We start from the raw sequence: 27,807 nt of genomic DNA on the forward strand, positions 1-27,807 counted from the left end.
TCATTTTCTGACTATTATAAATAAGGCTGCTATGAACATGGTGGAGCATGTGCCCTGTTGTATGTTGGAGCATCTTTTGGGTATATGTGCAAGAGAGGTATAGCTGGGTCCTCAGCTAGTGCAATGTCTAATTTTCTGAGGAACCTCCAGACTGATATCCAGAATGGTTGTACCAGGGTGCAATCTCACCAACAATGGAGGAGTGTTCCTCTTTCTCACATCCGTGCAAGCATCTTCTATAGCCTGAGTGTTTGATCTTAGCCATTCAGACTGGTGTGAGGTGGAATCTCAGAGTTGTTTTGATTTGCATTTCCCACATAACTAAAGATGTTGAACATTTCTTTTGGTGCTTCTCAGCCACTCCATATTCCTCAGCTATGAATTCTTTGTTTAGCTCTGAACTGCAATTTTTAATCGGGTTATTAGTCTCCCTGCAGTCCAACTTCATGAGTTCTTGTATATTTTGGATATTAGCCCTCTATCAGTTGTAGGATTAGTAAAGGACTTTTCCCAATCTGTTGGTTGCGGTTTTGTCCTAACCACAGTGTCCTTTGTCTTACAGAAGCTTTGTAGCTTTATGAGGTCCCATTTGTCTATTCTTGATCGTAGAGCATAAGCCATTCGTGTTTTCTTCAGGAAATTTTTTCCAGGGTCCATGTGTTCAAGATTCTTCCCTGCTTTTGCTTCTATTAGTTTGAGTGATCTGGTTTGATGTAGAAGTCCTTGATCCACCTGGACTTAAGCTTTACACAGGGCAATAAGAAGGGGATGATTTGTACTCCTCCATATGCTGACCTCCATTTGAACCAGCACCCTTTGCTAAAAATGCTATCCTTTTTCCACTGGATGCTTTTGTCTCCTTTGTCAAAAATCAAGGGACCATAGGTGTGCTGGTTCATTTCTGGGTCTGCAGTTCTATTCCACTGGTCTATCTTCCTGTCTCTGTACCAATTCCATACAGTTTTATCACTAATGCTCTGTAAACTGCTTGAGTTCAGGGATGGTGATTCCCAGGGAAGTCCTTTTATTGTTGAGGATAGTTTTAGCTATCCTGCGTTACTTGTTATTCCAAATGAATTTGCAAATTGTTCTGTCTAACCCTATGAAGAATTGGAATCGAATTTTGATGGAGATTGCATTGCAACTGTAGGTCACTTTGGGAAAATGGCCATTTTTACTATCTTCATACTGCCAGGCCATGAACATGGGAGATCTTTCCATTTTCTGAGATCTTCTTCAATTTCTTTCTTCATATCATGAAGTTCCTGTCACACAGATCTTTCACTGTTTGATAAAAGTCACACTGAGGTATTTTTATATGATTTGGGACTACTATGAAAGGTGTCATTTCCCTAATTTCTTTCTCAGCTTGTTTATCTTTTGTGTAGAGGAAGGCTACTGATTTGTTTGAGTTAATTTTATACCCAGCCACTTTGCTGAAATTGTTTATCAGGCTTAGGAGTTCTCTGTTGTAACTTTTGGGGTGTCCCATGTATACTACCCTATCCTCTGCAACAGTGATATTTTGACTTCTTCCTTTCCAATCTGAATCCTTTTGACCTCCCTTTGTTGTCTGAGATCTGGCTAATGCTGGGGACCACATACAATGGAGACATCTCAGTAGCCCCCAGTAGCTTTTTGTAAAAACTGGTTGTTTCCATTTCTCCAAACCTTAGCCCTGGACAACGGCTGTATAGATTTCTTTTGTGTGTGACTGCCTATCAGTTGGCCTTGGTGTGCACAATTATTGTATTATATCTGACTTTCCTACTTCTTTCTCCTTCTGCTCTGGTGAATTGTGTGAAACTAGATGTTCCTTGATGTTATGATTCTTAGACAATTGGAAATTGATGCATAGGGGCACAGCACAGCACAGCCCTAGTGGCCCAGGTGGATACTGTGTATTCTCATCTTGGAAAAAATGTAATAACTGCAGAATTGTAGTTCTAGAATAGGGTTTGACTTGCAAAGACAGCTTGAAGAAAATAAGAGAAAATGAATTAGAGCCAACATTGGGACCCTAAGAAAGGAAAAAGTTATTGAAGTTAGGAAGTCAGTTTTACATAATATTATAGACTGGTTAAGGAAGTATAGAATATATAAAATAATATACTAGTAAACTAAGTCTAACTACTGGAACCCTTATGAGAGTCATTGTGTGCAAGGAACAGAACGCTAGTGGAATTAGTGTGCTAAGGGTTACCTTGATTCTTTCTGGCCACTGCCTGGCAGTTTTGCCTATGTCATTTATCATTAGAGCTTCACAGGAAAATGCAATTAGCCGATCTCAGAGCTTTGGAGTCTGAAGTATAAAAGTAAATGGTTAAAGTTTAAATAATGATAAGGTTACAATTATTATTATTATATTGGCCACAGGCCTGGGTATAGGGCAAGCCTGAAACTTTGGGGAACAGTTGTAATTCTTAGTTCTTGGTGGGATGTAGTCATTCTTTGCATTTGATTTGGCAATGATTATAAAAGCTCTTTTTTCTACCCGCTTTTGGATTATTAATAACTACAGAACATGTGAAGAGTAAATGAGAGAGTGCATGAGGGAGTGAATGAGAGAGTAAATCACAGAGCAAATGTAAGAACAAATATGAGAGCCAGGGAGAGAGCATAAGAGGAGAATTTGAAAATGAGTGAGGAGAGAATGTGAGGTGTGTATGAAGATTGTGTGTGTGCGTGACAGGAGAGTGCTTGTGCTGTGTGTGAGATATGTATGAGGTGTGTATGAAGATTGTGTGTGTGCGTGAAAGGAGAATGCATGTGGTGTGTGTGAGATATGTATGAGGTGTGTATGAAGAGTGTGTGTGAGAATGAAAGGTTAATGAACAGACGTGTGAATGATTGTGGGAGTTTGAGAAAAGAAAACTGCAATAAAAAGGCAGAGTGCACAAAAGAATGAGAGTGTGTGCAGCCTCAAGTTGAGAGAGAGAGAGAGAGAGAGAGAGAGAGAGAGAGAGAGAGAGAGAATAACTTTAAGCCTTGAAGTTGCCTGTCAGTTTGTACCCAAAGAGTCGTCTGTGGATATGTATTATGTGCCTTCCAGATATTCCTGCTTCCAGGTGAGAACTCTGATCCTGTTAGAGGCCAGGAAAGGCTGACAGAATGGCTGCTCCCCTGAGGGCAGAGGAAAAAACTTTTAGGCCTATGACCTCCTAATTTATCTTTTCACCTGAAGCCTTATTATTCAAATTTTCTTACTGTGATACAACTATGATCCTGGTGAGCGTCTTGTCTCTTGGATGCTCAATCAGTTCTTTGTTGTCACAGACTGTTTGAGCTTACTCCAGTCACTGGGACTTATTCACACCTTCAAATTTGCTGAACTTTTCAGATTTCTAACATTTGTGGCAAACTGAGTGACAAAAGCAATGGATGTTGAACACTTCCCTGGGGTCCAGTGCATATGGAGCTACGGGTGTATGGATATGGTAAGTCCGTAGGAGTTACTCTAAGAAAGTAGGACTGTGCTCTTAGGATCCCTGCGTGACCTCACTTCACTTTGCCAGCTTTGTGGGCTTCTACACTGCTGGTCTCAGAAGAACTGAAAACTAATGAAATAGATGTGTAGCCTCCCATTACCTTTGTCATTGTTAGGATATTAGTAGGAGAGGTTTGATTGAAATATACTCTCAAAAATATTAACAAAACCACTGCCTCTTGTGTACCATCTGGATGAAGTACCAAGTTCACAGACAGTTCTTCACAAACTTCTCAAAGCCAGCAAACTGGAGTATGAAGAAAGCCAAGTCCAAGGCATTCAAAACCAGCATCCTCAACAATGCCCCCAGGAAAGGCTTTGGTAAAAGACTGGAGGTACTGAGACAGTTGGCCCTCATACACTCAGAGAAGACTGTGCCAGGAGAATTGGGGAACGATTGTGGGAGAGAGTAATTAAGTATCAGTAGTCAGTGAGCAGAACGTAAAGTGAAAAAGAAAAAATATATAAATAGAAATAAAATAAAGTTCTTTAACAAAATGGGACACAATGTATTGCTGAACTAACTCTACTGTGTTTACACTTGCACATGCTTTAACATCTAGAGAGACTAGATGTGATAAAGTAGGATGCCCTTGTCGTTTACATATACTATGTACACAGCAAAGATAAATGAAGTGGATAACATGCAGATCACAGATCCATTGTTCCCTCACATCTATGTGACTCTGCTTCCCTTTATCAGGACTGTGGAGGCCTCCTCTCATCCAGGTCTCAGGGCTCAAGCAAAATGCAGTCCCCTATGATCTCTGGCCAAGTGCTCTTGTGTTCCCAAAATTACTCTGCCTCAGGCTGCAGAGGCACTGAAGGGCCAGCCTTCACCTTCAAGGTGCAACCACTCTTTCAGTCTTTACAGGCCCTCTGTTACTCAACTGAAGGTTTCAGCAGAGGCCTTTCATCTCAATAACAGAAGCTTACCTAATCCAAAACATTGGGAAGCCATCCTACACTCCTGATTGCCTGCTTACCTGAGACCAAACTACATAGCTCTCCTCTTTATGCCTGTTTCCCTGATTTGAAAGTAAATATTGTGTTCATCTGTGGCATCGGTGGTAAGAATAAAATCCTTAACATGAATAACAGGACCATGCAGAGCATGGGCTTCACATTCTAGGTACAGAGTGAATAGCTAGAGGGAATTACCAAAGAAAACAATAAGAATCCTAACAACAATTACAGAAATTATGAAATGAAATAAAACAAATAAAAAAGCAAAAACAAAAATACCTTGTGGGTGCTGGTATTAAAGGCATGTATTAACTCTGACCAGCTTTTAGGTATTTCCAATAAAAAGCAAACAAACAAACAAACAAACAGCCTTATTACAGTTGCAACAGGTGCAGGAGAGAAAGCTGGGAGATATCCTGTGCTGCTGCCCCCATGCTGTGATTCTACCCCAACAACTTCCTGGGGAATAGGAACCTGTATGCAGTGGGATCCCTTGCTGGGCCTATCATCTCAAAAAGAGGGGCTTCCCTAATCCAAACCTTAGAATCCAGTTTACTTCAGGCCAGGAATGAAGTCAACCATCATTAGTGAAAGAGCAAGGGAAAAATTATACAGGAAAAAATATGTGCCTTAATCAGAAAAGATCCTCAACTTCTAAGGCCTCCACAATCTCCACCCCTCTCTTCTGAGCTTTGCATAGTGATGTTGTATAACTCCAGATGGTAGGAAAAGGCAGAGTTCTTCCCAGAAAAGATCATACATGATTTTCACCCTGACATATGTGAGTTGAGGTGGCATCGTATCACAGAGTCAGCACACCCGGGATAAGGACACAGAAGCCACAGATGACAATGATAAAATGGACTCCCTCCTGAACTTATGGACCCATTAAAATTGAGGTTTAGCTTAACCTTAGGCCATTCCACTCCCTGCCCATCCACCTGATTTTTATGTTTGCTCTGAGTAAAAGATCAGAGTGGACACCCAAATATCCTCATGATTGGACTTGGAAATTCCGGAAGAATGATATTGGAGAAGGGATGGCTATGTGGTTACAATGTGGTAACTAGTTTCTGACCAGGAACCTCGTCCGTAGCCAATGGGGAATTTAAGGCCGGGCCTCCTGCTTGTTCCAGTCTAGGCTAAGACTTCAGGGTCAGGCCAGCTCCTGAGCCCCACACAGGGCTGCCTGCATACCCTTGTGACTGCATTCGAGCCAGAGTGCTCTCTGCCCCATCCTCTTCTCTCCTCTTTGTCACAGCCATGGTCCCCAAGAGCACTGGTCAAACACCTTTATACATCTATCTGTATCTCAAGGTCAGGTTCCCAGAGAATCAATCCCCATAGCTGACCATAAATGAGTATTCTTTGTGTGTGTGTATATATAATGTTGTAGAACACAGAATAGGGATTCTTGGTGAAAGCTTCGTGGACATGTGTCTTTGCACTGGGATCTTTCCACATGACTTAGATATCCTTGCCATGAGGTCATTACCAGTCACCTTGCCATTTCAGTTTCGTTTTTCTTTTGGATGCTATCGCTGTTTGATGTAAGATCCAAGGCTGAAATTCCATACTGGGCTATGGTTCCAGACTTGCTTTACAGCCATATGGCCCTCGGGTTGTTTCCTTTTGATCCTAGAGGTTGATTAATATTTCCAGCAAGACTTCCAGTACTTGATAGGTACATGCTGTCACAGCAGAGTTATACAGAATTCATATGCTGGTCTTCCTCTGGTGGTGCTTACCTTTGCCAAGTCCTTAAACAGGGCAGCGCTTGGAAAAAAAACCCTGCAGGCAAAGAAATCATACATGTGGGTCTACCCCTGCCTCCTTGAGAAATGAAAGAGGAATATGGTCTTGGCTTACTGGAAGTCTTATCCCAAGACTAGGGAAGGGGACTCCCAGAGAGCACTAAGCCTTCTCCTCATCCATCATAGTCTGTATAGCCTGTGGCTTTCATGTGGTCGGTGTGGTGACCTTAAAATGTTCTAGGCATTTCTGCCATGTTCTCTCTCTATACCTAGACATGACCTCAGGTGTACAGTCACATTGGAAACATAAAAAGCCTTGCATCTGAATTGTGAAAATCAATGTGTTTTATATTTAAAATACCACAATAATTGAGTGGCCATTGCTACAGTAAATATTATTAGGGGGTTTCTCCCCCACCATAGATCATTTAGTTCCCAAATAAAAGACACAAAACTTTTAGATTTAGAATAAGCCTTAAAGTACTAGAGCTGGACATACATCAACCCTCTGTGCTATTTTTTCTGCTTCCCTGTCCATAACCCCGAGGTATTGCTTGGCATGCTCTGCCTGGGTCACTCCTGTTCTGACAGGCTGCCCCTCATGGTAATACACTCACGATCCACCTACCCTATGGGGTGCTGTCTCCTTCCTTCTCCTCCATGTTTTTTCCCTCTCCTTGTGGACCCTGCCTGAGCCCCCAGGCCCAGGGAAACTTTGCTCTGTCCCCTCTCTTCTGCCCAGCCCATGTTGTAGGGATTTTATTAACCAATCAGGGATAACTTAGGAGGCAAAAAAAAGAAAGAAAGAAAGAAAGAAAGAAAGAAAGAAAGAAAGAAAGAAAGAAAGAAAGAGAGAAAGAAAATCTGGTATACATGAGTATCTCCTTGTCTTGGAGCAACCAGACCTTAGGGTACAGAATTTAGCATTTGAATGTACAGCAGCAGCAGACACATTATAGGCCGATCTACTTTGTAGTTGGACTCAAAGCTTGGCTCTCACACCCATTGGATGTTCAACCCTGGAGAAGTTATTTTACCTTTGTGTGACTCAAATCCCTTATCTGCACAGTGAGGATGATAACGAGTGTTAACTCACAGAGTTGTCTTGGGGACTGACGAGTTAATATATCTAGTATTTAAACAAAACATCATCTCCTTTGCATAATTAATAAAAGTCTGTGGAAAGGGCAAAGTCATAAAGCCAGAAGAACATTTGATTTGGAAATGGGGCCATGCAACTACATCTAATAACAAATTGAGAATCAGGGAATGGTGGATGACTAAGGCCAGAGAATTGGGAAATCAAGGCCAGCCTGGGCTGCATAATAAGATCGTATCTCAAAATATCAAGACAAGTCATGGTCATAGGAATAATAAATCAAGAAATAGCCAGTGTAAAGAATTTACAAAAAGCAAAGCAGTGGAGCAGAGTGGATGCTGTGTGTAAAGTCCCTCTGCTGTCCATCTCTGGGACCAAGTATGCATCAGATCAGTGACAGGAATGGGGTGCTGAGAGCCTGGAGCAAAGGGATGCTGGCTGCATGGCCACATTTGAACAGCACTAAAGCAGGACTAAATGCTAAGAAAAAAAGCCATATGCAAAACATGTAAATTTTAATGTCCTCCAGAAAGGTAAAACCACAATAATTTTACTGTTTGTCAAGCTGCTTGTGTCACCAAACTTCTAATATTGGTAAGGACGTGAAAAACTCTTCTGATGCAAACCAGTTGCCAATAAGAAGAGCAACCAGTGTCCTGACCAAGGTGACCTGGATGCTGTCAAATAGGCCGAGGCAGCCTGGACAGCCATCAGAGTATGTTTAACACACAGATATCTGTCATTTCAAAAGGGGGAAAATGAAGCCTCACTTTTCCCCCCACTTTTTGCAAAACCAAGAATACTCCAGCATTGAGGCTTACAAATAAAAATATGCCAAGAAACTTCATAGAATATGCATTTCTCTTGTGTGTGCTCCTGAGTGTGTGTGTTTTGTTCGTGTTTTGTGTGTGTTTTGTGTGTGTGTATGTGTGAGTGTGTGTATGTGTGAGTGTGTGTGTGTGAGTGTATGTTTTGAGTGCATGTGTGTATGTCTGTGTGTATGTGTGTGAATGTGTGTGTGAGTGTGTGTGTTTTGTGTGCATGTGTGTGTGTCTGTGTGTATGTGTGAGTGTGTGTGTGAGTGTGTGTGTTTTGTGTGCATGTGTGTGTGTGTGTGTGTGTGTGTGTGTGTGTCTTTGTGCACAAATGCTTCAATTATCTGCTATGGTGAATAGTATACCCAACTCAATTATGAAGGTTAGTATTAAGCTGTGATAGTATGTGGAGAGTGGTCACAAAGAATAATTAGGAGTCCTCTTCTGTTAAGTTGTCTGAGACTTCCAAATGCTGCATGCTGTGAGTGGGCCTCACATCTCAGCACACTAATTCTATTAAGTACAATTCCCGTGTGTTTTTCTTAAACAATTATCTATGAAAACCTTTAATAATTTTTTCTCCCATTCATTTTTTGTGTTGGGGACAAGGTCTTTGTTTTGTTTTTTTTTTTTTTTTCTTTTTTTCTTTTTTTTTTCTTGCTTATTTTAGGTCCACAGGATTCTCTGTAGCATTTGAGGAAGTCCTAGACTTAGGACACTGGATCCATATACTTTAGGGAATTAGCCAGTTCACTGAGCACATTTTTTGTTTGTTTGGTTTCTGTTTTTCTTTTGAGATCTCACTGTGGGAACAGAGGAAGTCCTGAAGAACTGCAGCCCTAAGTGGATGTGTGTTGTAAACATGATATGACCATGCCATGGACACAAAGCCATTTATCCATGGGGAAATGGCAAAGGCCCCCATGCTCCTTGAGGCTCAGAGACATGACAACACCTTCTCAGGATGGCATTGATAGTGTTTGCAGAAAAAGTCTACTCTACCTTTCTCCCTGGCCCCATTTGGATATTTACATCCTGAAGACTGCTCCCTGCAGAGACTGCTCCTACTGAGATTAGCTAAATCTGCCCCTTGTCAGTTACATATGCATAGTCCTCCCCTCCTTGTTTATCTGCATGTAATGCCCACCTCCTTGCTGCCCTGAGCAACAGCCCTGCTTCCTGGCCAACTCTATATAATAAGCATGCTGAGCTTCTGGGATGCTGCATTTTCTCCAGCTCAGGGACCCAGCCTTCTCCATGAATGTGTGTCCAATGTCATTCTTCATTTCCTCCTCACCCATGGTCAGGCCCAAGTCCCTGGAGCCACACAAAGGACTTGGCAATCTCAGTCTGCTCCACTTTGAAGGAAGTGCTTTCTAAACTGAAATCTAAAGCACACAGTGGGTTCAGCTCCCTCTCAAGTGTCTTTGGTGAGGGTTGGGATGGGTGTGAGTCCAGTTACATTCTGACTATTGCAGAAGAGTAAAGGATTCACAGTTTGCTTTTGGTGAAGGTGAGCTCCCCAAGAGGCTATCATTGCCAACGTTTTCCCAAGTCACCTTCTAGGAGGTCAACTGACTCCTAGGTGAGTCTTTGGTTACACTGCTTCAGTTTTCTGTGGCTACACTGTCCAAATGGCACCCACTGGTCACACGTGGCTATTTGAGATGAACTAAACTTAGAACTAAAATCTGCCTCTTTAGTCACAGCAGGCAAACCAGGAGGCAAACAGCCAGCCAGAATCCATAGCCAGAAACACAGCAGATATAGAATATTTCTATCATCTAGAAATTTCTCCTGGATAGCAGTGGTCTAGGTTCTTGGTGTCTGGTTTTTCCTTCAGGGAGAATTACTTGCTGTACTAATATCCAAAGGTTTGTTTTTAAAGCCATTTTAACAAAATACGACTTACTCATCCCCAAATTAATCCAGTTTAAGTCTACAGTGCAATGGTTCCCCATAAATCTACCTGAGTTCCCCATAAATCTACCCGAGTTCGTTGCTAGACCAGGGAACAAAAGAACGAGAGTGTATGCAGTTATGTAAAATGGTATGCAACAGTATTGACCACTGCATAATTATACTGCACTACTTTTGAATTCTTCAAAATTCAGGCCTTTTATTGAATGTTGTACAAAAATACATTATCCTAGAGTTGAGAAAATATACAGTATTTCATCTTGGCTTTTTTTTTCATTGAGACTTTAATATTTTTGCATCTTTTGCTAGTATCGTTAGATTCTTTATAAGAGTTTTATTTTTTGGAGTTTTTTTTTCTTTTTGTTTTTTGTTTTTTTTTTTTTTTTGTTTTTTGCCAATCTGGTCAGTATTTGATGCCATTTCAATGTTCTCAGGATTTTGATGAAAATAATACTACAATGATAAAGTGATACTCATTTTCTTGAGCCATTTACATATGTATATACACACATATATGGGAAGTTATGTATCAATATTTCTATGCTATACTGTGTAGAATACAATTCTATTATACGTCAACATATACAGTTTGCTCAGTATGATTTCTGTGAATGTTATCAGTCATGGGGAAATATTAAGAGCCTGAATAAACATGGACAATATTTGCAGAATGCACATAAAATTGAAGATGGTATATAAGCAAAAATGTGAAGTATATCACTTACACTTTCATATCGAATGCACTTTAAAATTTTTAATAGATTAAAAAATTTAAATCATCTTTACCCAGTTTCTTGTTTTTTTTTGAAATGTGTCTCCTGGATGATTTGAATTATATATGCTGCTTAAGATCCTTTTAACAACAGTGACCTAATGCCTTAAATGTGTTTCTGATATTTCCATTCACTTGATCACTGTTCAATAATTTTACCATGTTGATAACTGTACTTTCTTTTTTATCACTTTAAGAATGTAACTTTCATGTGTCAGTATACACTTTTGATCCTAACACTTTGAAGGCATAAGCAGGTGGATCTGTTTTTTGAGGTCGACCTGGTCTATATAGGAAAACCCTATCTTAAAAAAAATCAATCAATAAATAAGCAAATAAATAAAAAGAATTTAAAACATTTCTAATTAATATGAACACAACCACATCTTTAATAACAATTGATTTTTATTGCTGATAATTCATATAATCAATTTACAAAATGTTACATAGTGTCATATGGGAACTCAATTTCATCGTAAAATAAACCTGCTTTTCTCTTTTCATTGATTGCTCTTAGTTTCCATATTCATACACATATATAATTTATTCTGATTATTCTCTCCCCCACATCGTCCCATTCCCTCCCCTGTGACTTAAACATATACAGTCTTCTAAATTTAGGTTTCCGATGTCTGATTTCTCTTTCATTTATTATACATTCCTTTACTTTTCATCTATAGTTTATGATATCTTAATAAGAAACCCATTCTGTCATTAGCACTCTCTGTGCTTGATAGGAGACATTCACATTCTTCAGTAGCTTGTCATCAGTGCAGGAAATGACATCAAGCTTGCTCTCTCTCTCTCTCTCTCTCTCTCTCTCTATCTATCTCTGTCTCTCTGTCTCTGTCTCCCTCTCTGTCTCTCTGTCTCTCTGTCTCTTCTGTCTCTCTGTCTCTCTGTCTCTCTCTCCATCCCCTCCCCAATTGTTCTGTTTTCTAGTACAAGGACTCACACTTTAGTCTAGCCTTGAACTCAAGGCAATCCACCTACCTCAGCCTTGTGAGTGTTGGGATTGCAGGTATACACCATCTTGCCCAGTGAATTTTGTGACTCTCGTACATCCCTTTACTATTTCTGAGTTATTTTTAATATTGCTGTGACCCTTTTCTAGCTTCTAGATGTAGATACATTAACTGATTAGAAGGTTTTATTTTTAAAGATTTATTTATTTATGTACATGAGCACTCTGTTTGCGAGTGTGCCTGAATGTCAGAAGAGAGCTTCAGACAGAAGAGGGCATTGGATCCCACTACAGATAGTTGTGGGTCACCATGTGGTTGCTGGGAATTGAACTTGGGAGCAATGGAGAAGCAGCGCTCTTAACCACCAAGCCATCTCTCCAACCTGATAAAAAAGATTTTAAATTTCATTCTTTTCGTGTTTGTTTGCAATCTTTCTTCTTGACAACACTGTAATGGAATGTCCAAATGGTGATTAGTGGCGGTTGGTAGAAGGAGCCATATGTGTGATGCTGCCAAATGTGTGAGTTGCTCGCAACAAGGTGCAGACCCAAGACCATGGCCCTGTGCCCTGAGGCTCGCCTGCTGGATGTGGGCTCTCAGCCCCATCAAGATGTCTTCAGGCGAGGACAGCAGGTGGTGGCTTGTGCCCTGCTGAACCGGCCTAGGAGAGTGGCAACCACAATCGCCATGCCCAAGCCTCCAGCCTGGGGCACCTGGAAGCTCCGGCTGTGATGGCCTCAGGTTGGTCACGGTGGGCCTGGAGGCCCGAAGAAGCCGCCCCGGCCTCCGCAGGCCCTGAGAGGGGACTGACGGGCCTGAGCGGAACCCGGAGCTCCACACCACACGCCTCCCCGTGTCCTGCCTCCCGGTGTTGTCTGCGCCACGGAGTGGGCACACGCGTCCTTCCCACCCCGCAGCTCGACCGCGCCCGAGCCGGGCCTCAGGGCACGCGGAGCTCGTGGGTGAGCGCGGGCCCTGTGGGGGCGGGGCGCGCGCGTTATATTTGGCGCCCGCAGCAGCGCGTGTGCCTGGGCGAGTTTTCCTTCCGCGGGTGCCGGCAGCCCGGGCGCCGCCGCCCAAGCTGACTCCTCTGTCTCCCTCTCGGACCCCGGCAGGGCCCAGAGGTGATTCTGCCTGCACGATGTCCTCCTTCCTGGAGGCGAGCTCTTCGCAGGCGCCACCTCGCGAACAAAAAGAGAAAAGAAAAAAATGAAAAGAAAAATCAGAAGAAGCTGACAGAGAAGGGGGCGGTAACGGCGTTGGGGGTCACCTCGGCCACGGGAGGGCGCGCTAAGACAGCGGCGGGGTTTCCAACGGCGACTCCACCCTGCAGTTTCCAGGGAAGAAGCCTACGCTAGTCCTGCCAGGGGACCTGGAGGCCTGGCGCCCGCGCGGACCCCTAGCCCGACCTCCGGTCTGCTCCCCAGGGACAGCAAGCAGCAAGCAGGGCGGGCTGCACCTTAAGAGCAGCATCATCAAGGTAGGTAGGAGACCCGCGTCCCTCCTAAGGCTCCTTCTTGCCCCCACCCCCCCCCCCCGCCCTGGGAAAGCAGTGGCAGAAGGAGGCAATGCAAAGGGAGCCCATTGGGTAGGGGAAGGGAGGGTTCAGGGATGGATGGAGAGTTGAAGCAGGGATTGGAAAGCCTATGGCATTGGGAAAGAGTAGAGAGGTGCTCTGGAGTGTGCATGAGAGCTGTGCTCTGACATCCCCAGAGCAACTTGGGGATGTCACACCTCTCCAGATGACTTGGAATTAAATGGCCTGTACCTGCCAGGGCAGGACAGGCTTTTCAGAGGCAGCTTAGCCTGGTGGCACACTCCCTGTAATGTTTCTATTGTATGATAAAGGACGGGGATCGTGGGAAAATATTTCCTTAAAACCTCAGGCAATGAATTATTATTTAATAGATTTCACCTGATCTACTTTGTAATTGGTTACCCCTTGCAAGAGATTATATTTGGAGGATGTAAAATACCCTCCTTCAATTACTTGGAGAAAGGGAACATAAACAGAGATTTCCTCTTTTTTAGCCTCCAAAGCTCTGAGAGATTACAGTTCCGCATAATTTAATTCTTTCCTGCCTGCTATGAGCAGGCCTCCAGATCAGCAAGTTCCTTTGGAATGGTTTTGCTTGTTTTTGTTTATTTTCCATGGTGCTGATTAGAAAGCCATGAATTGTTTTGTGAATTTTAAATTTCAAGAGGTGACACCCAGAGTTTATGGTGGTTTCCTTCAAATATTGCAGTGTAGTTGCAGCATAAAAAAATACTTCTTGTGACAAGAAGTGGAAAAAGAAAGTTGATGAGCTAAGAAAAGTAGAGCCTTGAGGCAGATCAACCATTTAGCTTCCTCAAATATGGAGCAAGCATGGAATGTGGCTTTTTCAGAATCGAGGGGGTTTTTAGGATTGGGCAGTGAATGCTGTCTGGTGCTAACCAGTCCCTTTTGTGGCTGACAACCCTTAGGAGAAGGTCAGAATGTGCCAACAGCACAGAGTTGGCACTGGTGGTGTTTGAACTCAGAAGTGCTCAGGAACTGTGAAAGTTTCTCTGTTATCACCCTGGAGCCATCTAGTGAAATAGACCACTGTGATGCTGTGTAAGAGGCCATTGTGAGGGCTGGAGAGATGGCTCAGTGGGTAAGAGCACCAAGTGTTCTTCCAGAGGTCCTGAGTTCAAATGCCAGCAACCACATGGTGGCTCACAACCATCTGTAAGGAGTACTGATGCCCTCTTCTGGTGTGTCTGAAGACAGCTGCATTGTCTCACATATAAATAAATAAATCTTACAAAAGATTGTCATCTATTGCAGTTTCTGTGTGGACAGGGCACAGTTGAAGGGCTTAAAGATCAAGTACATTGCCTGTCTTTAGAGATCAAGTGTATCACCTAACATTCAAACCAAGAAATGTAGTGTCTTTTTTGCTGCTTCTGTACCTTTAAGTGATGTAACTTTTCTCCTATTACGTCGTTTGTTTCCATGATAGTTGTTTTCAAGTATATATGATTATCGCTCCTATTTGCAGAGCTATTCAATATTTTCATTGGTTAAATATTTGTGGTGAATTTACATTGTGATATCAGTAAAATGCTATGTGAAAATTTTAGAGAATATACTGGTTTGGGTAATTGTAATAACCTTTCCCCTCAAGTGGTTGCCTGTTTTCACATTGAAAAGACTGGAATTCATTACCATCCATAGCAGGATTGATAGGGAAGCACAATGGACAGCAACAGTGTTGTTCCCTTTGACAGTTGTGGGAGCCAAGAAAGAAGTGTGACTTGCTTTTTTAACTTACAAAATCAAGACTGAGTATCATTACTGTAGAAGCCCATGGAAAAAATGATGAAGTTTTCAGAAATCACCAGTTAAAGAAATGGTGGTTTTGTTTATATTGAATTCTGAGTTTCAAAGTTATGTTTCATTTTTCTTTATTCCTTAATGAGGCTTTTTATTAAGTTTTTTATTCACCATTACACCCTTAGATACACAGTGCTAGGATCGTAGTAGGTGCTCAATAAATCACTGACCATCGGGGAGGAGGAATGATAAGAAAGTATGTATTTTCTGTAAGTTCTGCTAGTTTTGGGAACAGGTGGTTTTAGGTTGACCAGTTACAGCTTGGTATCTTGTCCCACATAAGACAACTTGACAGAACCCCCTTTCTGGCCATTATGTTCAACTTATTTTTCTCTTAATCATTCTTGAAAATCATGGAAGTAGTGTGGAAAATTGATTGTACCTGCAGTATAGCAAAAAAGGCCAGTCTAGATAGGTAAGCAGTTATGTTTGTCCATGAGCCGATGTCTTAAAACATCTAGATTTTAGGATTTTAGTGTTGTGTTTTCTAAACATACATCGTACAGCAAACAGATAACATCGTAATAGAATAAAGGAATCTTTTGATTTAGCACCAAATTCCATAAAGCAATGACTACTGCACAGCTCTCTTGGCCATATGAATAGCAGAAATTATATTTCACTTTTTTAAAGAAATAACGAAAGTACTAAAGGTTGAAAAAAGCCCATTGGAAAAGGTCCCTGTGGTGTTTCTCTTTGGTTTCTTGTCCTCTTTCTAGAGGACAACTTTAAGAAGTCAGGGCAGTCAGGTGGTCAGTGTGGTCAGGCAGTCATGAGCAGATGGTTAAGCGATGTGCTAGGGCCCCATAGGCCAGTGAGCCTGACTGAAGAGCAGAGGCTAGCCAGTGAGCCAGTCTGAAGAACAGAGGCTAGCCAGTGAGCCTGACTGAAGAGCAGAGGCTAGCCAGTGAGCCAGTCTGAAGAACAGAGGCTAGCCAGTGAGCCAGTCTGAAGAGCAGAGGCTAGCCAGTGAGCCCAGCTGAAGAGCAGAGGCTAGCCAGTGAGCCTGACTGAAGAGCAGAGGCTAGCCAGTGAGCCTGACTGAAGAGCAGAGGCTAGCCAGTGAGCCTGACTGAAGAGCAGAGGCTAGCCACTGAGCCTGACTGAAGAGCAGAGGCTAGCCAGTGAGCCTGAATGAAGAGCAGAGGCTAGCCAGTGAGCCTGACTGAAGAGCAGAGGCTAGCCACTGAGCCTGACTGAAGAGCAGAGGCTAGCCACTGAGCCAGGCTGAAGGCTGAAGAGTAGTGATTTTTAACCTTTATTTCTAAGTTCTTCAGTTTTCCTAAAAGACAAAAGTTTGCCTCCATAAAGTATGGCTTAAAAAGTTCTCCTTGCTCTCTTCTTCTTATCTCCTTTCCTCTTGCTCTTATGACACAATAATTTCCTTACTCTCAATGCCTTACTCTCAACGCTATGCCTTTACTTCTAAGTTCTTCTTGAGTTCTGTTCTCTTCAGCTCAGTTCTGTCTTAAAAGCTTCTCTCTCTTTGTCCTCAGCATTTGTATATCTTTCTGAACACAGCATCACATGGTGAAAAGTTCACCACAAGTTTGCACAGGAATTCAAATCATAAGTTGGATAATCAGTTTATGACAGAGAATGTTTACATGCATATCCATGAAGAGTAATCATCAGGATAAACCGTCACCATCTGTCACTGGCTCTGCACGTTCATGAAGAGTTAAAAGCTGTAATTTTTATGAGAAAAGAATAAGTGAAATTGCCTATAGGCAAATCCAGTCAATTATGTTAAGTCCTTGTACCTATAGTAAATCATTAGTTCTCTTTTTATGAACTTTGGTTAATTGGTTTATACCCTCTTAGGATGGGCTATAATTTGTAGATGCCTGCTTGGTATTGCAGAAGCGATTCACTCATGACACTTTAAGAATGGCAGGGTTCTCAATGCAATTTTGATTACCAGAGAAACATAATAGCAGTCCTATTTTAAAAACTTAAAATACTAATCTAATTTTAGGAATTCTTATAGAACCATCATTAAGAATTAAGAAATCATCTATTTGTCTGTACATCATCACGCCAAGACAATACATCTTCATTGCTCTGTGGTGATCTGCTCAAAAGAGTGGGGTAAAGAGCTTGACAAATACAGAGGCAGATGCTTGCAGCCAACCATTTTTTTGGCTGAGAGCAGGGTCCCCAATGGAGGAGTAAGAGAAAGGATTGAGGGAGCTGAAGGGGTGTACAGCCCCATAAGAACAACAATAAGAAACACCCAGAGCTCCCAGAACTGAAACCACCATCCAATGTGTACACATGGACAGACAGACCCATGGCTACAGCTGCATATGTAGAAGAGGATGGCCTTCTTGGGCACAAATGGGAGGAGAAGCCCTTGGTCTTGTCAAGGCTTGATGCCCCAGTGTAGGGGAAATCAGAACAGGGAGGCAGGTAGGCCTGGGTGGTTGGGTGGGTGGTAACACCCTCATAGTAGAAGGGGGAGGAGGTATTATACGGGGTTTTGTGGATGGGAAACCAGGAAAAGGGATAACATTTGAAATGTAACAAAAGCCCTCTCTGGGGAAGGGACAGCGGATAAGCTGCTCTGAGCCCCTACTTCCCTGCTTCCTCCCTTTGATCCAGACAGTGGTGCATGGTGTCAGCCTGGGACTCTCCATGGGCTGCTCCTGGCACTGGACTTGGCGTTCAGGGTCAAGAGCATGATGAGCAAGGAGCACATGGTTTGTCCGGATTCAGAGCTGGGCCAGTGGCCACCAGATGACAAGCACAGCATCATGTACGATCATGAGGTCTTCCTGGGCAAGGAGGACTCCAAGACCTTTGATAGCTAAGCCTGGACGAGAGCAGGAGAGGCTGGGGAAAATTGTTGACCCAATTGACAGTGATGGACGTGGCATTGTTACTACTGAAGTCCTGAAAGTTTGGATCAAACAGGTACAAAAAAGATACATCTACCATAATGTGGCTAAACCCTGGAAGGATTATGATAGGGACATAGTTGTAAAATCTCCTGGGAAAAATACAAGCAGGCCACCTATGGCTACTCCCTGGGACACCTTGTTGATTTCCAAGACGGCTGTGATGATCACAACTTTAAAAAGATGCCTCCACGAGATGAGAGGAGGTTTAAGGCCTTGAAGGTGACCTGACAGCTACTCAGGACTGGTTCATTGCTTTTCTGCACTAAGAGGATTTAGAACATATGAAGGAGATTGTAGTTCTGGAAACCCTGGAGGATATCGACAAGAACGGGGATGGTTTTGTGGACCAGGATGAGTACATTGTGGACATCTTTTTCTCACGAGGACAATTGCCCTGAGACAGACTGGGTTTTGTCTGGGGAGCAGTTCAATGATTTCCCAGATCTGAACAAGGATGGGAAGCTGGACTAGGATGAGATTCACCATTGGATCCTTCCTCAGGACTATGACCATGCACAGGCTGAGGCCCAGGATCTGGTGTATGAGTCAGACAAAAACAAGCATGAGTTGCTGTCCATGGAGTAGATTCTAGACAACTGGACCATGTTTGTGGGAAGCCAAGCCACTGACATGGAAGATCTTACCAAAAATCATGATGAATTTTGAAAGACAGTCATCCTCATGTGGCCAACGGTCACAGGCTTCCTGCGGATGTTCTGGGTTATTGCTGTATTTGTCAAGTATATAGCAGTTGTGTCCCTAAACAATGAGAAACCTTTCTAAAAAAATCATAAATTGCACCAAACAATAATAGTAGGAGATTTAAACACCCTACTTTCATCAATGGACAGATCAGGGAAACAGAAATTAGACAGAGACATAGAAAGACTAACAGAAGTTATGAAACAAATGGATTTAACATATATTTATAGAACATTCCACCCTAAAACCAAAGGATATACCTTCTTCTCTGCATCTCATGGTACCTTCTCCAAAATTGACCATATTATCGGTCACAAAAGAAGCCTCAACATGTACAGGAAGATAGAAATAATCCCATGCATCCTTTCAAAAAACCACGGACTAAGGCTGCTGATCAATAACAACAAATAGGACAGAAAGCCCACATATACGTGGAAGTTGAAGTCAATGACAACTTGGTCATTGGAGACATAAGAAAGAAATTAAAGATTTCTAAGAATTTAATGAAAATGAAGATACAACATACCCAAACTTATGGGACACAATAAAAGCAGCGCTAAGAGGAAAACTCATAGCTCTGAGTGCCTGCAAAAAGAAACAGGAGAGAGCATATCTCAGCAGATTGACAGCACACCTCAAAGCTCTAGAAAACAATTAAATAAACCCTAGAGGAGTAGAAGGCAGGAAATAATCAAACTCAGGGCTGAAATCAAACAAGAAGAAACAAAACCGAGGATCAAAAGAATCAGCAAACCCAGGAACTGGTTCTTTGAGAAAATCAACAAGATAAATAAACACTTAGCCATACTAACCAGAGGTCACAGAGAATATATCCAAATTAATAAAATCAGAAATAAAAGGGAGACATAACAACAAATTCTGAAGAAATTAAAAAGATCATCAGATCCTACTACAAAAACATATATTCAACAAAACTGGAAAATGTGGAGGAAATGGACAATTTTCTATACAGATACCAGGTACCACAGTTAAATCAGGAACAAATAAACCATCTAAACAACCCCATAACTCATAAAGAAATAGAAACTGTTATTAAACATCTCCCATCCAAAAGGAGCCCAGAACCAGATGGATTTAGTGCAGAATTCTATCAGAACTTCATAGAAGACTTCATACCAATACTGCCCAAATTATTCCGCAAAATAGAAACAGACAGAGCACTACCAAATTCCTTCTATAAAGCCACAATTACTCTTATACCTAAACAACACAAAGATACAACAAAGATAGAGTAATTCAGACCAATTTGATTTATGAATATTGATGAAAAAAATGCTCAATAAAATTCTTGCAAACTGAGTCCAAGAACACATCCAAAAAATCATCCATCATGATCAAGTTGGCCTCATGGCAAGGATGCAGGGATGGTTTAATATACAGAAATCCATCAACAAAATTCACCATATAAACAAACTCAAAGGAAAAAAACCCACATGATCATTTCATTAGATGCTGAGAAATCATTTGACAAAATTCAGTAACCTTTCATTAATAAAGTCCTGGAAAGATCAGGAATTCAAGGCCCATATCTAAATATAGGAAAATGCAAAATACATCCAACCAGTAGCTAATATCAAACTAAACTGAGAAAATTGAAGGAATCCCACTAAAATCAGGGACTAGACAAGGCTGCCCACTCTCCTTACTTTTTTCAATATGGTACTTAAAGTCCTAGCCATAGCAATCAAACAATGAAAGTAGGTCAAAGGGATAAAAATTAGAAGGGATGAAGTCAAAATAGTAATATTTGAAGATGATATGATAGTCTACTTAAGCAACACCAAAATTCCACCAGAGAATTACTTAACCTGATCAACAATTTCAGCAAACTGTCCGGGTATAAAATTAACTCAAACAATTCAGTAGCCTTCCTCTACTCAAAGGGTAAACAGGCTGAGAGAAATGAGGGAAATGACACCCTTCAGAATAGTCCCAAATAATATAAAATAACTTGCTGTCACTTGAACCAAGCAAGTAAAAAATCTGTATGACAAGAACTTCAAATCTCTGAAGAAATTGAAGAAGATCTCAGAAGATGGAAAGATCTCCCATGCTCATAGATTGGCAGGATGAATATGGTAAAAAATGACCATTTTGCAAAAAGCAATCTACACATTCAATGCCATCACCAACAATATTCCTACTCAATTCTTTATAAAGGTAGAAAGTGCAATTTGCCGTCATTTGGTATAACATAAAACCCAGGATAGCAAAACTCTACTCAACAATAAAAGACCTTCTGGGGGAATCACCATCTCTGACCTCAAGCAGTATTACAGAGCAATAGTTTGTATGGTATTGGCATACAGACAGGCAGATCAGTGGAACATAATTGAAGACACAGAATTGAACACACACCCCTATGGTCATTTGATCTTTGACAAAGGAGGTAAAACATCCAATGGAAGAAAGATAGCAGTTTTAACAAATGGTGCTGGATCAAGTGGAGGTCAGCATGTAGAAGAATGCAAGTTGACCCATTCTTATTGCCCTGTACAAAGCTTAAGTCCAAGTGGATCAAGGACCTCCACATCAAACCAGATACACTGAAAGTAATAGATAAAAAGTAGGGAAGAGTCTCGAAGACATGAGCACTAAGGAGATATGGAGGCCAAATCTAAAGCAGAGACTGAAGGAAAAGCCATTCAGAGTCTGCCCCACATGTGGCCCATATATATACAGCCACCAAAACTAGGTAAGATTGATGAAGCTAAAAAGTGCTTACTGAAAGGGACTGGATATGCATCTCCCCTGAGAGACACATCCAGGGCATGTCAAATAAAGAGGTCAGTGCTTGCAGTAATCTACTGAACTGAGAACAGGACCCCCTTTATGGGAATTAGAGGAAGGATTCAAAGAGCTGAAGGGCTTGCAACCCCATAAGAACAGCAATGCCAACCAAATAAACCACTAGCAAAAGACTATACATGGACTGACCCAGGGGTCCAACTGCATATGTAGGAGAGAATAGACTTGTTGGGGCACCTGTGGAAGGGGAAGCCCTTGTTCTTAACAAGGTTGGACCCTCAGTGCAGGGGAATGTCCGGGAAGGGTTTCAAGGGGCGTGGATTGGGGGACCATACATATGGAGAAGGGTCCCGGGAGGGGGGCTTATGGACCAAAAACTGGGAAAGGGAATAAGGTTTGAAATGTAAATAAAAAGTATATATCTATTAAAAACCAAAATTTTAAAAAATGATAATAATAGTAAGAAATAATCAAGAAAAAAAGAAAATGTGAATAAGAAAGAAATTTTAGGACTTGGAAAAGATGAATGCCAGGTATTTGAAAAACTGTATGACCATGGTAAACACTTTAATATATGTGAGAAATTTTTTACATGTTACTGAATTGCATCTTTTTTTTAAATAGTGAATGGAAATACAGTCCCTTCCTGTGTGTGAGGCTAGGTATCCAGATGTAGTGGAATTCATTATTTGTTGAGTCCTGAACCTTTGAGCCTGCTTCTAACACAGCTTATGCCAAGGAAACTAGGCGAAGGTGATATCTAAGCCATTGACCAAACTATCTGGACTAACAATCACAGGTGAAATTCCACCTTGTAAATGGGACGAGCAGAATAAAAGATACCTTTAAGGATTTAAAAAAATGAAATGTACCCAAAAAAGCCAATAAAATAGTTTCAAATAAAAATAACTTAGGAAATTCAAAATACTGCGGTGCCATTCCACAATCATGATGTGTTTCTTCTGTGATAGCTTACAGGTTAATTTACTTCTCTATGACTGTTTTCTTATTTGAAAGTAAGTAATGGCATCATCTGTGGAGTGGATGGGGAGAACAAAAGCTTTGCCTAACTTGAATAATCGATCCCTCCTGAGCATGTGCTTAACATTCTAAGCACAGGGAAATTTCCTGAGGGGTTTAAAGAACAAAATCTAAACATAAAACAGGAACAACAACGATGTAAAAACATTCTGCATGCTCGGTATGAAGACATGTTACAACTTTAATCAGCTTTGTAGGTATTTCTAATAAACATCCCAAGAAACAAAAATCCCATCACAGTCCTAGCAGTTGCATCCAACAAAGAGAGAGCTGTGAGGTAGTGCCTGCTGCTTCTTTCCCCAGATACCCCTGGGCCTCAGGCCTGCATCCAGGGACCTGGACCTAAGAGCAGCCAGGTTGAAATTCCTGCTGCCATGGCAGGATTCTGCAGGAACATTTCCCTTTGACAACAAGGAACCTGTGTGGAGGAGACCTCTTGGTGAGTCCTCATGGACTCTGCATTTCCTATTCTACAGGGAGAAGCCCTGCCAGGTCTTTGGCAAGGCCAGCCAGTTGTTTGGGTAAGTCTCTGGTCCTGTGGCAGAGGGCGAGGAATGGCAGAAAGAATGGCAGCTCCACTGAGAGCAAAGGTTAACCCTTCTAGGCCTGTGAACTCCTAATTAATTTATCTTTTCACCTGATGCCCTATTCACATTTTCTTACTATCATACAACTGTGATCTTGATGAGCAGCTAGGCTCTTGTTTTCTTAATCAGTTCTTTGTTGTCACAGACGTTTTTAACTTACTCCAACCCATGAGACTTATTCACACCTTCTGTATGCAGTAGGACCCTTGGTGGGCCTGTCATCTCAAAAATAGAAGGTTCAGTAATCCAAAAGATTGGACTCCAATTTACCTCAGGCCAGGAAAGAAGTCAGCCAACATTAGTAAAATAGCAAGGGAAGAATTACATAGGAAAAACAAGTGCCTTAATTAGAAGAAAAGATCCTCAACTTCTAAGGGGTGCACATCTGCACCCCTCTCTTCTGAGCTTTGTAAAGTGATGTTGTATAACTCTAGATGGTAGTAAAAGGCAGAGCTCTTCCCAGAAAGGTCAAACATGATTTTCACTCTTACATCTGTGAGGTGGGGTGGCATTATAGCACACATTCAGGTAGAATTATAACACCTATGATAAGAAGACAGAATCCATATATCACAATGCCAAATGGACTCCCTTCTCAACTTATGGACCCATTAAGATTGAGGTTCAACCTGAACTGAGGCCATTCCACTCCCTTCCCATCCTCCTGATTCTTATGTTTAGTAGGAGTAAAGGATCATGGTGCAGCCCCCAATATTCTCATGACTAGACTTGCCTATTCAGGACGAATGATATTGGAGAAGTGATGGCTATATAGTTACAATGTAGTAACACAAGCTCCAAGTTGACATTTGCTCACTGACGTCCAATTTAATTGTCTTGTTATATTTGAGAAAGGGAGGATGCCCTACTTAATATATAAAAGGGAAAGAAATTTATTATTTTATATATGCCCTGTAGTTGGTCTCTATGTTCTCAAGAAAAAGGAGTTTTTATTGCAAAAAAAAAATAGGATTATAGACCATTGATTTTGTGAAATACATGGATATGTAATTGGAAACAATGTCAGCTGTCAAGGACTGCACACTAATCAACTATTTCTCAGTTTTATACACTCAGAGGTATAGAAGAAACATATTGGCCTCCACAAAAGGGAAAAGCTTAGGAATCGAAATGTATGTCACATGCATTGTCTCGGCTAGTAGATTTACTTTTAAGAAAAAACTGCCCCCTCCTTGGCCCCTAGAGATTTGGGTGCTAAGAAAAATCTGTTCTCCAATTCAGGGTTGTAAGCAACTCTCCCCAGCAAAAGCATTGTTGACTTCTAATGAAGCAGAGAGACATATCTAGCTTTGAAATAGAGGTTGCCAAATGGTATTCCCAGTGACACATGGGAGACTGGAGGAAAGGGTCCCCACATAAATTCATCAGTGTGGGGAAAGCTGGTTAGTAGGTAGGCCATAGAACTTTCCAGTGACATCACCAGTAAGCCGTTCACTGGACACTCTATTGTATCTAAGAGATCCCTAGAATCTTCAGTGATGTCACCAGTGTTGTGGTGACACCAACCGCCTTTGGGATATTACTTCAGTTCCCTTTGGGTTCACAAGCAGGCATGTTTCGCCAGCTGCTCAGGCTATTTCGGAAGGAAAGGGGAGATCAAGGAGAGACCACACCAGGTCAGAGGGAAGCTGACCCCCTCTCTAGTGAAACAGGAAGGAGGAAATCATTCTGCGGAAGGCTTGGTGAGTCCTGGGCAGAGTTGGGGAACATCCTCAAGGAGGTAGGTTTGAGATGTGCCTTCTAAGACTAGGCCTTACAAGCAGGAGCCTTGGGATTTCTCAAAGGCAAACCAAGAGTCAGGAGTTCCAAACTTTAATTTGAGAGAAAGCCAGAAAGTGGTAAGCCTTCAGTGTCTTTTCTTGAAGCTTTTTAAATGTGAGTGTCAATGAATGGCAGGAGGAGGCACTGTGAGATTAACAATGTGACCATCCATGGTTGGGAGTTGAAGCACTTCATCCTCTAGATTACTGTAGGTTACATAAGTCTCTGATGGCGAGAACAAGGAAGGATGCACCCCTAGTCATGAATTGAGTTCTCAGACACTTTGGGCTGCAACACAGATGATTAGAGCTTGATGGTGCTAAGCATTATGAACTCCAGGATTAACTGCACCACATCTGATATGAGAGAACAATGTCCCAGATGTTTATGTATCAGTCAGGTTATACTGTTCAGGGTGAGGGGTCCTGTAATAGTGAGTGTGGCACTTGTATGGCATTAGAGGTTGGGAAGAGGGACATAGCTTAAAAATCCACCTTTAAGAAAGCTTTTCTGCTCTTTAAGGGATTCACCCAGTCTCTACTATTTCCCCTTCCTCAACCTCCTTTTGGGATTCAGAATGATCTTTTCTGCCTGTGGGCCATCAAATATGCAAATTCACTTGGGTTTATCTATCTACAGGGTTTGGTAGGAAGGCATCATCCCAAAGTGTCATCAGCAAGCAAGAGGAGCTTCTAAAGGAACTGGAGGAACTCAAATTTGAAATCCAGAAGTGTCAATTCGAGAGGGATGAACTTTACCAAATCCTGGACCTTTATATCTATGATGATTGGGACCACAGGTAGTCATTATGCCCAGTAACCTGTACACATTCTTGTGCTCTCTTTCTGCTAACCCGATATTTCCTCATAGCACGAGAGAGTTTCACCTCTCATCCTGGATTTTAAGGAGATTTGGTAGGCATTACCTTTGAGATAAGCTAGATGCTGTGTGTTTAGGGCCAGCCTTTTTGTACTTGACCCTGAGCCTCTTGGATTAGCATTGGTTCTGTCAGCAGCTGGAAGGACCTGGTCACACTTGCTGCAACTGTGTGTGTGAATGAAATGCCTGCACGTCATCACTCTTTCCTCTGAATTTGTTCATTATACACTGATTCTATGGCACCTCCATGCATGTAGTTGGCATTCTAAATGTGTTTGGATATGGGTTGGTATGTATGTATGTGGAAGTATATGTGGTGTTTACTCAGGATCACGACGTCTGGGACCTTTGATGGGGTCTGAGGATTTGTTTGATCAACACTCTGCAGGTCATGATAGTGATGAGTACGTGGAGGCCCACACTGATCAACACAGCACTTTGCTCCTTCTGTATACCTTGGTGGCACCCAGGACTCTCCCGAGGGGAGGAGGTGCTATAAATCCTCTTCCCTGTCAAACTTAGTTATGCCCTCTGGGAATTCATGTAACTATAGAAACCAAGGATTGAGTATACCTGCTTTCAAAACAAGAGAAATGTCATCACAGCTTTCTCTTGGGCCCAAAGCTGTGGCACAGACTGGAGCAATCTTCTTCCTGAACTAGTCAATTCCATCATGCTCACCTGGCCAGCTCTTGAAGGTCAGGTCCCTCCAGTTGGTACCGTGACTCTGTTGTCCTGTGCCCAGGATAATGAACTTAATCAGTACAAATACTTCAAAGGAGCAAGAATGTGCTATATACTGGGTTTAAGTAATTGAGAGAACAGTCTGATTTCACCTAATTTTTTTTACCTGCTTTGATCGTTAGTTTTTTATTTTTTTAACTATCCAGTGATGGTTTACTGCGACCTAGAAAGGGTCACTGTGGGAATAAATTCTTGACAGTTCTTATTCCAAACAGGCATGTCTCAGGCTCTGCCCACTCCTATATAAGAAGTCTTTGCAGAACCATATCTCCCCAGGCTTCTAAGGAGTCCTTATTTCAAAACAAAATTAGCTTATTTACATGGAAATATTTTCTGTGGATTGAGTCTCACTGTTGGGTTTTGGTCTGGTTTTTGAATTTGCCAATTTCTTCCCTTCTACCATTCCTTGAATTTGAACTTTTTTATTATATATTTTTTATTTACATTTCTCCTAATTCTGAAATCGTGAGTTCAAAACATTATTTGTTCCTTTGGCCATGACCTAACCCAGGCTGGATGTCGAATTGCCAGTACTTCAATCCGAACATGAGATGAGAATGATGGCTATGCAAATGATGACCAACTCAATAAGTGATGCCATGGAGAGGTACAAGGAGCTCATACAAGTGAACAGTTCCTACCGGTGAGTCGCTGACAGAGATGAGAACCCAGCACTAGGCAGGGAATACTTCTGTCCTGTATGATTTTGAACAAAAGTCAGGGCTCTGGCTCCATGGTGTCTGACTCTTAACAAGAAGCCTGCCTCCTGGCAAGGGTCTTAGATTTGTAGCTCTTGGACTCAGTTGTCCTACATGTGAAGGGTGTAGAAGACCCTCCAATTGTTATTTTCCCCATTAAGGATCCTCTAGATAGAAAAGGTTTGCACCATGATGGGAATATCAATCAACTCTGAATCTCTAGGACTCTGACAGGAGATTTAAAGATCTGTGATCCATGAGAAACACATGGAAAGACTATATAGCTATTGGGTCTTCTATCCTCCCTCAGAGGGGATTTGACCTCTACTTGCAGATGGTTTCAGCATACTATGGACATATGAGCTCCCTTATGGACCGTTTCTTCTACCTTGATTTATATAAACCGTCTTAATGTCAGGATTTTCAGAAGTACTTTCATTCACAGGGAATGTGTCCTCTGGATTTGACCTCCTCTAATTGGTGCTAACTTGTATAGTGTGGCTCTAGTCTGGGGATTTCTGGGGATGAGGACCCTTAAAGGGATGATTGTACTTGCAAGAGTG

The 27,807-nt window shown here is 41.9% G+C and overlaps 1 protein-coding gene across 3 annotated transcripts in view; it reads left to right on the forward strand.

Moving 5' to 3' along the window:
• Positions 1 to 27,807, forward strand: part of LOC134480540 (uncharacterized) — a 95,014-nt gene that overhangs the window by 63,896 nt on the left and 3,311 nt on the right. For 2 of the 3 annotated variants that reach the window (XM_063268084.1, XM_063268085.1), the window contains exons 2-3: positions 25,563 to 25,722; positions 27,058 to 27,189. In XM_063268084.1, coding sequence (XP_063124154.1) covers positions 27,098 to 27,189 — 92 coding nt within the window. In that variant the 5' untranslated portion in view covers positions 25,563 to 25,722; positions 27,058 to 27,097. Of the gene's footprint in view, positions 1 to 15,096; positions 24,845 to 25,562; positions 25,723 to 27,057; positions 27,190 to 27,807 lie in introns of those variants that run through there. The other variant, XM_063268083.1, reaches the window with a different exon arrangement.

The sequence above is a fragment of the Rattus norvegicus genome, chromosome 9 (assembly GCF_036323735.1).
Source record: "Rattus norvegicus strain BN/NHsdMcwi chromosome 9, GRCr8, whole genome shotgun sequence".
Taxonomy (NCBI): Eukaryota; Metazoa; Chordata; class Mammalia; order Rodentia; family Muridae; genus Rattus; species Rattus norvegicus.